At 47.8% G+C, this 15,855-nt stretch overlaps 1 protein-coding gene across 6 annotated transcripts in view; it reads left to right on the forward strand.

Moving 5' to 3' along the window:
- The window catches only part of KAT2B (lysine acetyltransferase 2B), a 97,531-nt gene extending 88,475 nt beyond the window's left edge, over positions 1-9,056 (forward strand). The window contains exons 14-18 of one of the 6 annotated variants that reach the window (XM_044948745.2): positions 326-440; positions 1,922-1,958; positions 2,194-2,257; positions 2,356-2,440; positions 8,539-9,056. In XM_044948745.2, coding sequence (XP_044804680.1) covers positions 326-440; positions 1,922-1,958; positions 2,194-2,257; positions 2,356-2,440; positions 8,539-8,696 — 459 coding nt within the window. In that variant the 3' untranslated portion in view covers positions 8,697-9,056. Of the gene's footprint in view, positions 1-325; positions 441-1,921; positions 1,959-2,193; positions 2,258-2,355; positions 2,441-7,016 lie in introns of all 6 variants that reach the window. The other 5 variants (XM_044923953.2, XM_025294276.2, XM_044923952.2 and 2 more) reach the window with 5 other exon arrangements.
- Positions 9,057-15,855: the final 6,799 nt, after the last annotated feature.

A 15,855-nucleotide genomic window follows, 5' to 3' on the forward strand; every position in this document is an offset into this window, starting at 1 on the left:
CTGCAGGGCCATTTCTCCTCGCTGTGGCCGAGGCTCGTGGGGGAGGGCCGAGATAACAGGCACTTACGCTAAAGAGGGCAGTGGGCTCTTAATACTGGCTTTTTTTTTTCAATGGCAGGGGACAGGCATTCAAAGACGGCTCTGTCAGTGACACTAAATGTGCATGGCCTTGTAGAATGTTTTCATGTCTCACCATTTAATATCATTCACCCTTTTGTTTCCTGAAGACTTAATTTTGTTGGGAAAATAACTTCTTAGATTGACTGACTTAAGCTGGAGCCACAAACTTCGGTCACTAAACGTAGTTTCTTCTTGTGCTTTGCAGATCATTAAAAAGCTGATAGAAAGAAAACAAGCCCAGATTCGGAAAGTCTACCCGGGACTTTCCTGTTTTAAAGATGGAGTTCGGCAGATCCCGATAGAAAGCATTCCTGGAATTCGTATGTATTGATCTAAAGGCAGAAGCTTTTGGTTGTGCCCCGAGACCCCGGAAGTAGCTCCGCCGGAGCGCAGTGGTTTGGGAGGCCGCTCGCCCGCAGGCTCTAGTCGGGATGCTGCGCTCTCAGAAGAGCGCGTTTCCTTTGCGTCTGCTCTGCTTCCGGGGCCATCTCCAGCTTTAACTGTTAACGCGCATCGCTTTGAGAGCCTGTTGTTTGTGGCACAGTGTCGGCCACTCCCACAGGTGACCTTGAAGGCAGGGAATTCTGCTCAGAGGGTGGGAGGTTGAGTCTCAGGCTGGGTCAGCCCTGTAGCCGCGAGCGGCTAGTGGCCAGTGACCGAGGGAGCAGCGGCCCTGCCTCCTCCAGGCGGCTTCGCGTCCACGCCCTTCTCCGCGCCCCGGGCAGTCCCGGGCCGACCAGGTGACCCGACAGCGTCACGCTGGTTTCTGGTTCCCTGTTTTAGAGTGGTTTTCCAAGGGTTCGTCTCTGTGAGTATGTTAGAAGTGAATTATCTTGGGTTAAAACATACAAAATAGGTGTTTTTGTCGATCAGAAGCTATAAATATTGGCACTTTCATTCAGTTCAGATCCAGGATCTGCTAGTGTATTGAAGATTTAATAAATCAAACTAAAATTCTCCAAAAGAAAACAAGACATTATTTGAGCAAGATAGACATCTTGATTACGAAGTATACCCTATAGCAGATCTTACTTGCTTTGCTGGACCGGGAAATTGTACTTCTGTGTATTATCCTTATCAATGGCGTGATAGCTGTCCTGTCCCTGGATGTGTGCGTGTGCCAAACATTATTCTGTTTTAGAGGTTTTTTTAAAATTTTTTACACATACATCAACTAATCTCAAAAGGAATCAGCTCAGTTCTGGAGTTCTGTCTTATACATTGATAAACAGAGGCAAAGGCTGATTAACTTATGGAGGGTAGCTTAGCTTAAGGAGAGAACAAGAAATCAAATCCAGATCTGTTGGACTCCAGGCTGTGTCTTCTTTCTGCTGCCTGAGACCATCTTGCGTTACAAGCAGGGTCTGTGCCAGATAAAATAGAGAGCAGGACAGAGTTTGTTCCAACCTAAAATAACAGCTTAACGCTTTCACGTGGTGGTTAGCAGAAAATGTGACTTCGAGTTTTAAAAATATACGTGCCCACAGGACCAAACATGCTTGTTTATTATGCTTTCCTCTGAAAGGTTGATGCTTGTTTATTATGCTTTCCTCTGAAAGGTTGGAGTTCCTGCTTTAAAAAATACTAGCAGATGGAGCAATGCCAGTCTTGGGAATGTTTTATATATTCAAGTGTGTAAGGAAGTAAAGAATTAATCGCAGTTAATTGCAGTCTCTTTTCAAAAGTAGTCTTCTATTGAGTCATGGCTGTAAGTTATTGCGTTTTTGATAAGTATTAACTGTGTTATTCTCTTGACTGAAAGCAGTTCTCATTCAGTGTTTAATTTTGTTGGTATGTATAGGAGAGACAGGCTGGAAGCCGAGTGGAAGAGAGAGAAGGTAAGTGTGATGGGCTGGAGGATATTGATGGAAGTGCTCTGTCTCCCCTCCCAGCAACTTAGAACAAACAGGGAAGCTGGCTGTAGTCACCACCGCACTTGTTAGGGTTCACTTTTCATAAAACGTGCTGAAGTAGCTCCAACCTTAGGTTTCTGTACAGATGAGCTGGATAGGCGTCACCTGGCATGGGGGCAGGGTGCTAACCCTTGCTTCTTCTGTGCCCTTTCCTTTCAAGTAAAGAGGCCAGAGACCCCGACCAGCTGTACAGCACGCTCAGGAGCATCCTGCAGCAGGTGAAGGTGGGTGTTCGCTTTTTCTCCACTTCACGCAAATGTTTTGAAATGATTTCCCACATGGAATTTCCATATGAGATACCTTACTTTTTTCTTTACCCAAGAGCCATCAAAGCGCTTGGCCCTTCATGGAACCCGTGAAGAGAACAGAAGCTCCGGGATATTATGAAGTTATAAGGTTCCCCATGGGTAATGCCATTAACATTTTCTAAGTATAGACTTAAAGCTCTGGACGGCGGTGTGGGGGACAGCGGGTGGCCAAGGGTGTGCTTCTCTGTCATAGGGTAGGGCGCGTGTGCCGGGCAGTGGAGGGTTAGGAGTGTTAGAGCAGGGAGAGGGTGCCAGGGTGGGCAGGGGAGCGGGGCGGGCAGGGGCTCAGAGCAGGGAGAGGGGAGCGGGTTAGGCAGGGGCTCAGAGCAGGGAGAGGGGAGCAGGGTGGGCAGGGGGTCAGAGCAGGGAGCGGGCACTGGGGCAGCAGGGGGTCAGAGCAGGGAGAGGGGAGCGGGGTGGGCAGGGGGTCAGAGCAGGGAGCGGGCACTGGGCTGGGCAGGGGCTCAAGCAGGGAGAGGGGAGCGGGGTGGGCAGGGGATCAGAGCAAGGAGAGGGGAGCAGGGTGGGCAGGGGGTCAGAGCAGGGAGAGGGGAGCGGGGTGGGCAGGGGATCAGAGCAGGGAGAGGGGAGTGGGGTGGGCAGGGGGTCAGAGCAGGGAGAGGGGAGCGGGGTGGGCAGGGGATCAGAGCAGGGAGAGGGAGCGGGGTGGGCAGGGGGTCAGAGCAGGGAGCGGGCACCGAGGTGGCAGGGGGTCAGAGCAGGGAGAGGGGAGCGGGGTGGGCAGAGGGTCAGAGCAGGGAGCGGGCACTGGGCTGGGCAGGGGCTCAAAGCAGGGAGAGGGGAGCGGGGTGGGCAGGGGATCAGAGCAAGGAGAGGGGAGCAGGGTGGGCAGGGGGTCAGAGCAGGGAGAGGGGAGCGGGGTGGGCAGGGGGTCAGAGCAGGGAGCGGGCACCGAGGTGGCAGGGGGTCAGAGCAGGGAGAGGGGAGCGGGGTGGGCAGGGGGTCAGAGCAGGGAGAGGGGAGCGGGGTGGGCAGGGGATCAGAGCAGGGAGAGGGGAGTGGGGTGGGCAGGGGGTCAGAGCAGGGAGAGGGGAGCGGGGTGGGCAGGGGATCAGAGCAGGGAGAGGGGAGTGGGGTGGGCAGGGGGTCAGAGCAGGGAGAGGGGAGCGGGGTGGGCAGAGGGTCAGAGCAGGGAGCGGGCACTGGGCTGGGCAGGGGCTCAAAGCAGGGAGAGGGGAGCGGGGTGGGCAGGGGATCAGAGCAAGGAGAGGGGAGCAGGGTGGGCAGGGGGTCAGAGCAGGGAGAGGGGAGCGGGGTGGGCAGGGGATCAGAGCAGGGAGAGGGGAGTGGGGTGGGCAGGGGCTCAGAGCAGGGAGAGGGGAGCAGGGTGGGCAGGGGGTCAGAGCAGGGAGCGGGCACTGGGGCGGCAGGGGGTCAGAGCAGAAAGAGGGGAGCAGGGTGGGCAGGGGCTCAGAGCAGGGAGTGGGCACCGGGGTGGGCAGGGGCTCAGAGCAGGGAGAGGGGAGCGGGGTGGGCAGGAGATCAGAGCAGGGAGTCGGCACCAGAGTGGGCAGGGCATCAGAGCAGTGAGAGGGGAGCGGGGCGGGCAGGGGCTCAGAGCAGGGAGCAGGCACCGGGTGGCCATGTTTTTAGAGACTCTGCTGTCCTGTAAAGGCTGCTCCGTCAGTGTGAGCTCAAATGGCACCAGAAACTGCTGTTTGAACACAACCTTGCTTATAACCTGTTGGGCTGCAAGTGGAAAAGGATCAGCTTGTCCCCTTGGTAGCTTTGAGAGCCTAAGAGATTTCGAAGGTAAACAGGTGAAGTTAACTGAAGCCGCTGGCCCGCTGTCCTTGTAGACAGCAGTGGCCGTTCCCGCTGCTTTGGCTCTCCCAGGCACTCGATGGAGACTGGGAGGCTCACTAGTTAGACTCCTGTGTCCCACACCCAAAACAAACAGAAGATGCCTTTAGAAATGTAGACCTGTGGGAATTCGCTGCTGAGTTGGCACCAGCCTAAAATGAATGATGAATGGAGTCAGTTGAGAACCCCCAAATTAAACTAATGTGGCATTGTGCAGACTGAAGACCACTAGCTGAATTTCTTTTTTTTCCAATCAGTTGTGGGGCCATCTTTTGGAGGAGAGCCTGTATCTTCTGTCCCTTTCCTCCTTGCAGTCTCCTGGTGCTGCGAGGGCGTTAAGTGAAAGGAGAGGGCGGGGATCCCTCGGCTCCCCTGGAGCAGTCGTTGGCGGATGTTCGCTCTGACCTTGGTTATCTCGGGAGTGTTTCTGTCGTGCAGCGGTGGCTCCAGGGGTCTTCAGGCCTTGCGGTGAACACGCACGCTTGCCCTTCTCTTTCCCTTTTCTCTCGGCCTTGTTTCCGTGGATTTCGGTCTGAAAGTCCGAGTGAGGGTGGAGAGAGGGGAGAATTCTAGATGGAAGGCTGACCTGGGCATTGGTAATGCCCATGATGTGGAAAGGGCTTCCCAGGTGGCACTCGTGGTGGGGAACCTGCCCGCCAGGTGGCGCTAGTGGGAAAGAACCCGCCGGCAAGCGCAGGAGACCCAAGAGACGGGATGGATCCTGGGTCGGGAAGACCCCCTGGAGGAGGGCCTAGCCACCCTCTGGAGTATTTGCCTGGAGAATCCACGGATGGAGGAGCCTGGGGGCGGCAGTCCACGGGGTCGCAGAGAGTGGGACACGACTGAGCGACTTAGCACACACGCACGATGTGAGAGAGATGCTGGAACCCTGTAAGCCCGTGTCCAGACCTCAGTGGCCTTTGCAGCCTTGTCATCGGGGCTGCCCCAGGCCCTCCTGACAACCGGCCCGGGAGGTTCCTGCTCCTGGGGCCACGGTCCTCAGCCCTGTCCACTGGTGTGCAATCACCTTCTGTGACCCAGGCCATTTGGTCAACTGAAAGATTCTAAGAAGGTCAGAGGAAGGAGGATGCTCTCTGTCAGTTTAGAGGAGAAAGGAAACGGAGAAGGAAGCATGCAGCATTGATTGTCACTATTCAGAAAGGTCCAGACACTTTCGCGACTCTCCTTCAGCCATCCCCAGCTGTTCTTTCCTCCTCTCTTCCAAAGAACAGTTTGAAAGGTTTAGGCTAAGCTTCTTTGTGTCAAGTTTCCTTCTCTCCCCACCCCACCTGTTTCTGCTAGCACCTGTCTTCCTTCTAAACATTGTAACACGTTCTCAGCCACCAATAACGGGCATTTAGGTGGAAGGAAGGGTAAGCCTCCGGTCTCCCCCAGGAAGGTGGTGGCTCTTTATTAAACGAGAGCACACGCTCACCTGCTCACTCACACTTGGGAGACGGTTCCTGGGGCATCTGCTGAGCCTTCACACACTTCTCAGTTTTCGTCTTCGTCCAAACTGTTTGAGAAGAAAGAAAGTGGAAAGTTGAACTCACACATGTGATGACTTATTTCTAACCAAGATAGGCTTCAATCAAAAAAAGTAAAAAGATAGGCTTTAATCAAAGGAAACGGGAAAGCAGATGTTTCCCGCGCTTCCTTTCGAGTTTGGTGGTGGATTTAAGAAGGGTCTTGGTGCAAATCAGTTTCTGCCCACTGGGGACGTTGCACATCAATTTATTTATCTTATTAAATGATAATCCCACTGTATTTGTAAGTGTCTTTTCCTCTGGAAAATTTGATAATAGGGTGGGAATTTGGGTCATTGGTAGTCAAAAGCATTTCTTGAGTGGTTTTGACTCATGATTAATATATATATTTTTTTTTTTCATGCTTAGTTTATATAATTTTTCTCATATTCTTTTTCATTTTGGTTTATTATAAAATATTGAATATAATTCCCTGTGCAACACAGAAGAGCCTTGTTTATCTGTTTTATATGCAGCAGTGTATATCTGCTAATCCAGTTTAATAGTTGACATACTTTTTAATGATAGAACCAGACTTAGAGACAACTAGGGACCTGTAAACAGATGTCAGCATCTTCTAATCTGCATGGGTTTCTTTAAATTGGTTCTGAGAGTGAGAATTAAAGAAGCCCCATTATATTCTTACAAGTTTAGATGAAGCACTGTTTTCATTTGTAAAGTAATATTATTTAAAGCAAGTAGATATATTGGAGAAATATTCTTTTTACAATTGTCTTGCAAGGTTTACATGCTTTAGAAAATATTTGATTAAGTAAAATTTGTCATTCTTATTTCATCAGTGGGGCATGAAACTGAATTCACTGGAAACATTTTACGGTCACTGGTGTACTTGCAGATGTGTTTATGATCTGTTTCCCACTTTAGTTCTGTCTCTGCAACTCCAAAATATCTGGGAGTTCAGAGAAACAAACTCATCCTGATTGTTTAAGTAGTGAGTGTTCCAGCCGCTGCACTCCATGTAGGTAGAGCCTCTTCTCTACACTTTGAGTGAAGAGCTCACAGTACTTAGTTTATCGTGCTTATCACTGCTAATCTACTTAGCTTCTTTGCGCTGAATGGGGGATTGCACCAGATGACTACTAATGGTCCTTCAGTGTTAAAACACTGATTTTGCACAGGATGCTGTCACAAAAGAAAGAACACAAGCCGCAAGAACTGTTTTCCTTGATCATATGAATCTCTCTTAAACCATTGAGGTGGTGAGAATGTGGGCAGACTGACGAGGCATTTCTTCCCAGTCTCACTTTTGTCAGCCCGTGTTTGAAAGGAGTCAAAAATTGCTAATATTTTTTTTTCCTGTGTAGATCTGAAAACCATGAGTGAACGCCTCAAGAATAGGTACTACGTTTCTAAGAAACTGTTCATGGCAGATTTGCAGCGAGTCTTTACCAATTGCAAAGAGTACAACCCCCCTGAGAGTGAATACTACAAATGTGCCAATATCCTGGAGAAATTCTTCTTCAGTAAAATTAAGGAAGCTGGATTAATTGACAAGTGATATTTTTTTCCTCTGCTTCTTAGAAACTCATCAAACAGTGTGCCTAAAGCATGGTTTAGTTTTACAAAGAATTGGACATAATGTATTGAAGATATTGTAACAATTAGCACTTTTGAAAAACAAAAAACCTCCTCTTAGCTTTACAGATATGTATTTAAATTGAAGTCATAGAGCATTTTTATTTTATGGAATAGATTTTAAGCTATTTACTACTATTAATGTCAATTTTCTATGGCATGTCCATTAGCTGAATATTCAGTACTAGATGATCAGGGGTTTCCTCACAACTTGTATATGAGGGAATTGCACACAGCACCAAGATCTGGGGAAGCAGAAAAGTTTCAGACCGTGAATGCTTCCATTTTTTCTAATGGAATGTGAGAGTTTATTTTTATTTTATTCTGAAGGACTTTAAAGGAAGGGACACATGATAAAAAGCCTGTAAAAGGTGAAACGTGATGTTTGAAGGCTCATGGTAGACTTTTTATATATATTTTTAAAAAACACTCATTTAGATGAGGTGCTTTGAGCAGTTCTGAAAAATGCAGTTCCAGAAAAGCAACTGCTTTGATTTCTAAAGAAGAAATTCTAAATAATGCAGACTTTTTTGATAAGTGTCTGGGTTTTTGATAATTCTGTCTACCTACAACAGACTTGTAAGTGCATAACCACTATTTTAATAATTATTTTCTCTACACGAGTCTGTAATACTATATTTGACTTTGCTTATGCAGGCCATAAGTTCCAAAAGGCAATTTCTTGGGTCACAAAGGCATCCATTTGAAAACACTTGGGATTGAATTAACATGCTTTAATTTAAAAAGATGTATAATCTATATTATGGATCAAATTTAGTGAATCCTTCACTTTTTTTACAAATAAAGATTTTTCCCCCCTTTTCTACAATACACTCTGCCCAACTGATAATGTATTTATGGACACTTGTCCTTTGGCATCTCCAGATTATATTCATTTTGGAGATAAATTCAGTTACCACCAAGACCTTCTGTCAGTATTTTAATGCCTGCTTTGGTACAGGGTAATAGTATCCCACTAAAATCCATCATACACCTTACCTGTCTTGGCATTCCGGCTTCGTGCTGGGATTTGTTTCCTGTTAACACTACACTGGGTGGTGGGAGGTCTGCAGCCCCAGCTCTGGGAGAACCGACTCATGTAAAGCAAACAGCGGCCATCCTGATGGTCTCGACACTAATTTTTATGATACAAATTTATAAACTGATTTTTGTAAAAGGACTAGGTTTTAAAGGTGTCTCTAACTCAGTGTTTTCTATTAGCATAAACTAATTGAAATGATCATTTGATAGACATTGGACACAGTTGCCAGAGAATCTGCATGAAGGAGAAAACCCTGCAGATGGCTGTGGAGTTGGAAGGATGGTTTTTAATGTGTAAGATACACTCAGAATGCTCACAACTGAGAATGCCTCAACTGTTTAAAGAAACCACCTTGAGTGGCATCTAGATTTCTCATGAAGAATGATACAGTTTGGATTAAGTATCTTGGACTGCTTTTAAACAAGTGCTTTGTCCTGGATCTGCTGAAGCGCCTGGCCAGCTTGGTATCCTGTGAAACGTTTGTTATTTTCTGGGTAGACATTCTTATAGAGTATTGTCTTTAAAATCAGATTGTCTCTTCTATATTGAAAGCATTTTTATGTTTTCTAATTTAAAAATTAATATTTTCTTATAGATATTGTGCAATAAAGCTAAAGTAGGATGTGTGGTTTTTGCAAATGCTTTAACAGCAGATAAAATTTTACATTTGTAAAATTAATATATTGTATTGGTACAAAATAGTTTTAAATTATATTTTAAAAAGCTCTGTCTGCTGGTGTGTTTTCTTCTGACAGATTTGTGTTTAATGGGGCAAATGTATGATCTGGTTGATGACTGACTACATCCTTAGTTCTTAGGATGTAAGTGTTTTGAGGGAGGTGTTCAGAATTGTTGCATTTGTGGCAAGTTTAATAAAAACTCACAGCCCATTACTGAGAGATTTTCAAGAGCAGAGACACTGTGTCTCTTAAGTAATCTGTGGCATCTTGCCGGTTGTCACCACAAAAGAAAAAAAATCCAGCTAAAGAAGTGGTCCTGGTTTTAGAAGCAGCCACCCCATGCCCCAGTTTTTCCTGCTTTGCATCTGTGAGATAGATGAATAAGTAGACCCCCCCCCCCCCCCCCCCCCGCAAAATACAACTGACTTTTAGACATCTCCTATGTGTTTCTAGTGTTATCCAGTGTTGAAAAAACTGTCCTGCTGGGCTGTGAGTATCCACCAACGAGCATCATTCCCTCTGAATTCCGAGCCAGCTCAGCAGTCAAAGGAATGAGGCACACGGCGCGCAGAATGTCTTTATTAATACTAGAACGCGCATCGGGGAGGGTGACTTCAGTGCCTGCGGCAGATGGGCTGATGCTGACCTTGTGGCTGACTCACCAGCGGCTCCGCTCCCTGTCCCGTCCCCGCGGGGCAGGGCCTTTCCCCTTGAGCTCCGTGCTTGGCCCGGGCAGCGATGCCTTCCACAGCAGGCCCGCTCCGAGGACGCACAGGAGAGGAAGGAGCGGCCAGCCCAGGCCAGGCCAGGCCCTCGTCTAAGCGAGTCTGAGGCGAGCTGCTCCTGGAGGGGGCCGGCGTGGGGCGCACGCGGAGCCGATGGCGTCCTCCTGGGGGCAGTGGGCACGTGGAACGTGACTACCTCCCTCCCACCCCAGCCCGCGGTCAGCAGTCTTCGTAAAAGTGTTATTTTGATGGTTCAACGCTGGTTGTATTCATTGTAAAAGAAAGCACTGTGGCTTTCTTGTTACCTGGAAGTAAAGTTTATAATTATGGAACCTAAGAAGTAGAAACAGGATCAGACTGAGGTATTGTGGTCAGCTTACTGTGTCGCCCCTCTAAGCTGGCGTTCCTCAGACTGACCCTCGCGGTTTTGTGTAAGAGACGCTAGAGCAGCCCAGGGGAGGGCTACTGGCCGCAGCCCTCGGCCTGTGCTGTGTTTTGAGCTGCTCCTCTCTGGCCCTGCCCTTACCTTTCTTAACAAAGGAGAAAACCCGAAGAGAAGACCAAAGCCACTCTGGAATCTCAAAAGGCATGATGGCCGCACGTTTGCAATTCAGTCGCTCAGTCGTGTCCGACTCTGCGATCCCATGAACTGCAGCACGCCAGGCCTCCCTGTCCATCACCAACTCCCGGAGTTTACTCAAACTCATGTCCATCGAGTCAGTGATGCCATCCAGCCATCTCATCCTCTGTCATCCCCTTCTCCTCCTGCCCTCAATCTTTCCCAGCATCAGGGTCTTTTCCAATGAGTCAGCTCTTCACATCAGTTTGCCAGAGTATTGGAGTTTCAGCTTCAGCATCAGTCCTTCCAATGAATATTCAGAACTGATTTCCTTTAGGATGGACTGGTTGGATCTCCTCACAGTCCAAGGTCTCTCAAGAGTCTTCTCCAACACCACAGTTCAAAAGCATCAAACTAAGGTAACTTTTTTTCTTTATCATCATGAAATATATGTTTAGATTTGTTGACTACATTTATCCCTGGCAGGAAAAGAGGGATGTGTTTGCAGAGGTGGAGGTTGGGGTGGGAGGAGGACGGCAGGGAAAGAAAGTGGTGCCTTTCCCTGAGTCTCCAGGCTGTTAGTGATGCTTTCTCCTCTGGGTGCATCACTGCCGTTCGTATCAGATGGAGGCTGAAAGGGGAAAATAGGGTCAGTAATGTTCCGGTTTGGGAAGGAGATAAACATGAAGCTAGAAAAACAAGAAACAGAAAAACAAAGTAGAAGAAGGTTTTCAGGGGCTCTTTAGAGAAGAAGTTTCAACAAAGTAAACAGGACTTTGGGGGTGTGAGAACACCCGTAAATATCAAAGTTTTCAGATGTGATTCATGTGTATTCAGGCCTTGGTTTCTTCGTGGTAGATTTTTTTTTTTTTAACAGAATAAGGAAGCTAACAATGTCAAAGCTAGAGATGTTCTTTGGGTTTATTTTAAAAAGCAATATAATTTCAACAAAGCAGAGAAAACCCAGAAAAACATAAGCCATCCTTCCTCCCCTCTCCTGTTACTGGGAAGTCTGGCACCACCTTGGCAGAATTAGCTTAAAAAATGAGAAACAACACGTTATTTGTGTGCGTAATTTTCTGAGCTGAAGTGAAGGTTACCAGTTTTTGTTTGTCTAAGTTTGAAGTTTTTTTTTTTAAGAAATCCCCTGGAAAATGTTGGATTAAAGGACCTTCTCAAAGTAATGCACATGTTAACATTCTGCATACCTGTTCCCTTGGTTCTTGGACGCTCCCTAAAATTCACTGATCTCTGTCCTTTGCTCTGTTAACCTCACATTTTTGACAGTAAAAGATGGATATCTAATTTACACTTTAAAATATCTAAGAACAGAGAATCTGCCTTTTTGTACAATTGGGCTGTCCAACAATAAACACAGGCAGAGGTGATAAAGTTGTTAGGTTGATGTTGGCTGTTTTAAAGAGTTGAGTAGAACACGCTCTTGGTTCATGCAGAGTCTGTGATCAAGCTCCCTTTCAAATCTTTGCCCTTCACAGGGCTGTTCAGCCATCGCAGCAGCACTGTTTCTCCTCAGCACACCCCAAACGCCGTGCTCAGCTGCTCAGTCATGTTCCACTTTTCACAACCCCATGGACTGCAGCCCACCAGGCTCCTCTGTCCATGGGATCCTCCAGGAAAGAATATGGAATGGGTTGCCCTGCCGTCCTCCAGGCGATCTTCCCAACCCAGGGATCTAACCCAGGTCTCCCACATTGCAGGTGGATTCTTTACCATCTGAGCCACCAGGGAAGCCTATATACATTTTCAGTTGAAGTATAGTTGATGTATAATATTGTGTTAATTTCTGCTGTATAGCAAAGTGATTTAGTTATTTATATATATATACACATACACATTCTTTTATATTGTTTTCCATTATGATTATCACAGGATATCGAATATTGTTCCCTGTGCTATAAAGTAGGACCTTGTTATTTATCTGTTCTTTCTTTGTTAAAAAATATTTATTTATTTGGCTGTGCTGGGTCTTTGTTTTGGCATGTGGGGTCTTCAGTCTCTGTTGCAGCCTGAGGGATCTTTAGTTGTGACGTGCACACTCTTAGTTGCCACGCGTGGTGTCTCGCTCCCTGGCCAGGGATTGAACCTGGGCCCGCTGCATTGGGAGTGTGGAGTCTTAGCTGCCGAGCCGCCCGGGGCGTCCCATGTCCATTCTGTATGGAAGAGTTCGCCTCCGCTCGCCTCCCGCTCCCTCCATCCCTCCTCTCGCCCTCAGCAGTCACAAGTCTGTTCTCTGCGTCTGTGATTCTGTTTCATGGGTAGGTTCATTTGTCATATCGTCATAAATGATGTCATATGGTATTTGTCTTTCTCTGACTTCTCTAATTCCATCCTCATTGCTACAAATGGCATTATTTCATTCTTTTTATGGCTGAGTAATATTCCGTCTATACACACACACACACACACACACACACACACACACACACGGAGAGGGAAATGGCAACCCACTCCAGTATCTTGCCTGGGAAATCCCATGGACAGGGAAATCTCTGGCGGGCTTCAGTCCACAGGGTGGCCAAAGAGTCGGACACGACTTAGCGACTGAACAACAACACAGATACGTACACACACACACACACCCACCCACACACACACACCCCCTGCATCTTGTCCATTCATCCATCAGTGGGTACTGATCGCTGCTCCCACGTCTTGGCTGTTGTAAATAATGCTGCAGCGAACATTGGGGTGGATTATCTTTCTGAACTAAGCTTTGTCTGGATATACGTCCAGGAGCAGGATTGCAGAAGGCAGCTCTGGTCCTAGTGTTTTGGGGACCGTGCCTACTGTTCTCCACAGTGCGCGCACCAAGCTACATTCCCACCAGCAGCGTGGGAGGGTGCCCTTTTCTCCGCACCCTCCCCGCACTCGTTACTTGTCGACTTGGATGGCGGCCATTTGGAGCGTTGTGGGCTGGTGCCTCACTGTGGTTCAGATTTGCGTTTCTCTAATAATTAGCAACGTTGAGTGGCGTTTCCTTGCCTGCTGGCCACCTGTCTCCTTGGGAGAAATGTCTGCTTAGGTCTTCAGGCATTTTTTGATTGGGTTGTTTTGCTGCTGTTGAGTTGTATGAGCTGTCTGTATATTTTGGAAACCAAACCTTTGGAGGTCACAAATGTTTGAAAATATTTTCTCTTGTTCCACAGGTTGTCTTTTTCCCCCGGGCATATATGCATAATTTCTCCCAATACATTTTTGATGCCCTCTCTTCCTTCTTCTAGAATTTCTAATATGTGTAAGTTGGCACATAATCCCATAAGTCTCTTAATTTCATTTTCTGTCAGCTCTTCTGGCTGGGTGACTTCCATTATTGTTTTCCAGAGCACGGACTCGTTCTGCATTATTATTTTGGTCTTCGGTACCTGTAGCCTTGCTTTTCATCTTAGTGAGTGTATTTTCTGTTTCCTTGGCTCCTTTTTCTAGTTCGTTCTTATAATCATCTGCATTTCTGTCAATAGCTTTTCTTAATCTCTTCAGTATTTTTATTATCTCCTTTTTGAACTCTGTATCTAGACTGAAGAAGTCTTGTTCATTGTCCTTTCAGGGGAGTTTTCTTGGTCTGATAACTGGGGATGGTTCCTTTGCGCCGCAATTTTACTTGTATTTCCCTCGCTCTGTGAAAGGGACGTCGCTCAGTCGTGTCCGACTCGGCGACGCCACGGCCTGTAGCCCACCAGGCTCCTCCGGCCGCGGGATTTTCCGGGCCAGAGCCCTGGAGCGGGTTCCCATTTCCTTCTCCCCTGCTCTGAGTTTAGGAGAAAAAAATCACCTCCTGTGTCTTCAAGGGCTGTTTCTGTGGGAGGCCCCTGTGGGGTTAAGGTTTCTGGGGTGAGGCCGGCGAGTGTGGCCGCCTGCTGCTCTGCCCCCCGCGGCCGCTGCCCGCCCGGAGCCCGCGCCTGCGGGCGCGCCTGCAGCGCCTGGAAGGGCGCGCGCTGCTGAGAGCGGGCGGGAGAAAGCGGCTTCCGGGGCCCGGCAGGCTGCGCACCGCCGCCCGCGCTCCCCCCAGGCCTGTCCGCCAGAGCCTGGGCCTCAGCCCGCAGCCTCCCCCGACGCCGGCCGGGGTGCCGGGCTGCCCCCGGGGCGGGGGCCGTTGCGGGCCTCGGTCCATGTGCGAGAGCGGCTCTCTCCCCAACGGCACTGAAGCGCGGCTTCGTCCCTGCCAGTGTGGGGCCTTTCCAGGCTTTTCTCGCTCTGGGGTTTTCTCTTGCCCTACCCAGTTGCATGGAGACTTTTCTCGCCCTTCAGAAGTCTGAAGTCCTCGGCTAGGGCTCCGTGGGGCTCCTGTCAGCGCTGTCCCACGTGCGATGTGTTTTTGATGTATTTGGGGAAGGATGTGAGCTCTACATAACGTCTGCCCTGCCATCTTGATTGTCCCCCCCAATATCTTTCTAACATGAAAAAATGGAAGTATAATTAACAATGCAGTATTGTACACAGATTTTAGGTGTTCTTTGTGTCCTTTTAATTTTTAAAACTTGTACTTTTGGCTGTGTGGGTCTTTGCTGTGCCGCACGTGGAGTCCGGAGTGCACAGGCTCAGTGGCTGCGGCACGTGGCCTTAGCTGCCCCGGGATGCATACAAGTAATTTTCTTTCTTGGGAAGCACTTACCAAGCACTGACTAGGTGTCAGGCACTCTTCTTAGCATTTTACTTAAGCATCTTAAGTCACTGAATCCTGGTAACAGTTTAATAAAAACACTGAGATACAGAGAAGCAGTTTTGCTAAAGAAGTCACACGCTGGGATTCTTGATCCAGAGTCAGGATTATTAAACTCAGAGCAGCACCAGCCACGTCTACAGCTAAAGAGTGACCGTCCTCGTGTGTTGCATGAAGTCTCTAAATACTATGTATCTACATATTAACTGTAGTTCCAATTCCTTTTATACTATGAATTCTTACTATATTCCACATTAAACATTTTTTATGCATAAAATGACAAGAATACAAAGGGGAGTTGCCAGCTTTTGAGACTAAAATCTATTACTGGAGATGAAATGTAAGCCATGTGACAGGTATAACATATGTGAATTCAGAGGTGGGATTGTGAGGCTGGGGTGAAGGCTGATAATGTGCTCTGGATGGGGCATCAGCGACCTCTCTAAGGAGCCTGGGCTTTACTAATAGGCTCACAAGAGCTGCAGAAACTGTGTGTGTGTGTGTGTGTGTTTGTGTGTGTATTTTGCGTGTGTGTGTTTGTGTGTGTATGCACCAAATGACCAAAGTTGGAAGCACATGTCACAGAGGTCAGACACTGAACGAGTTTTGACAAAGGGCTGCCGGGAGAGAGGCAGCTTGCAGAGGGGGCGCAAAGGGGGACTTCAGTCAACACACAAGTGGATAGAAAAAGACAAGCATATGATATCGCTTATATGTAGAATCTAAAAGAAAAGTGAACTTATTTATAAAACAAACACGCACAGAAAACAAACATGGTTCTAAAGGGTTAAGGATGAGGAGAGATGAATCAGGAGTTTGGGATTAGCAGACACACACTGATACGTATAAAATAAACGCGGACCTAGTGTATAACACAGGACACT

This window comes from Bubalus bubalis, chromosome 1, assembly GCF_019923935.1.
Source record: "Bubalus bubalis isolate 160015118507 breed Murrah chromosome 1, NDDB_SH_1, whole genome shotgun sequence".
Classification (NCBI taxonomy): Eukaryota; Metazoa; Chordata; class Mammalia; order Artiodactyla; family Bovidae; genus Bubalus; species Bubalus bubalis.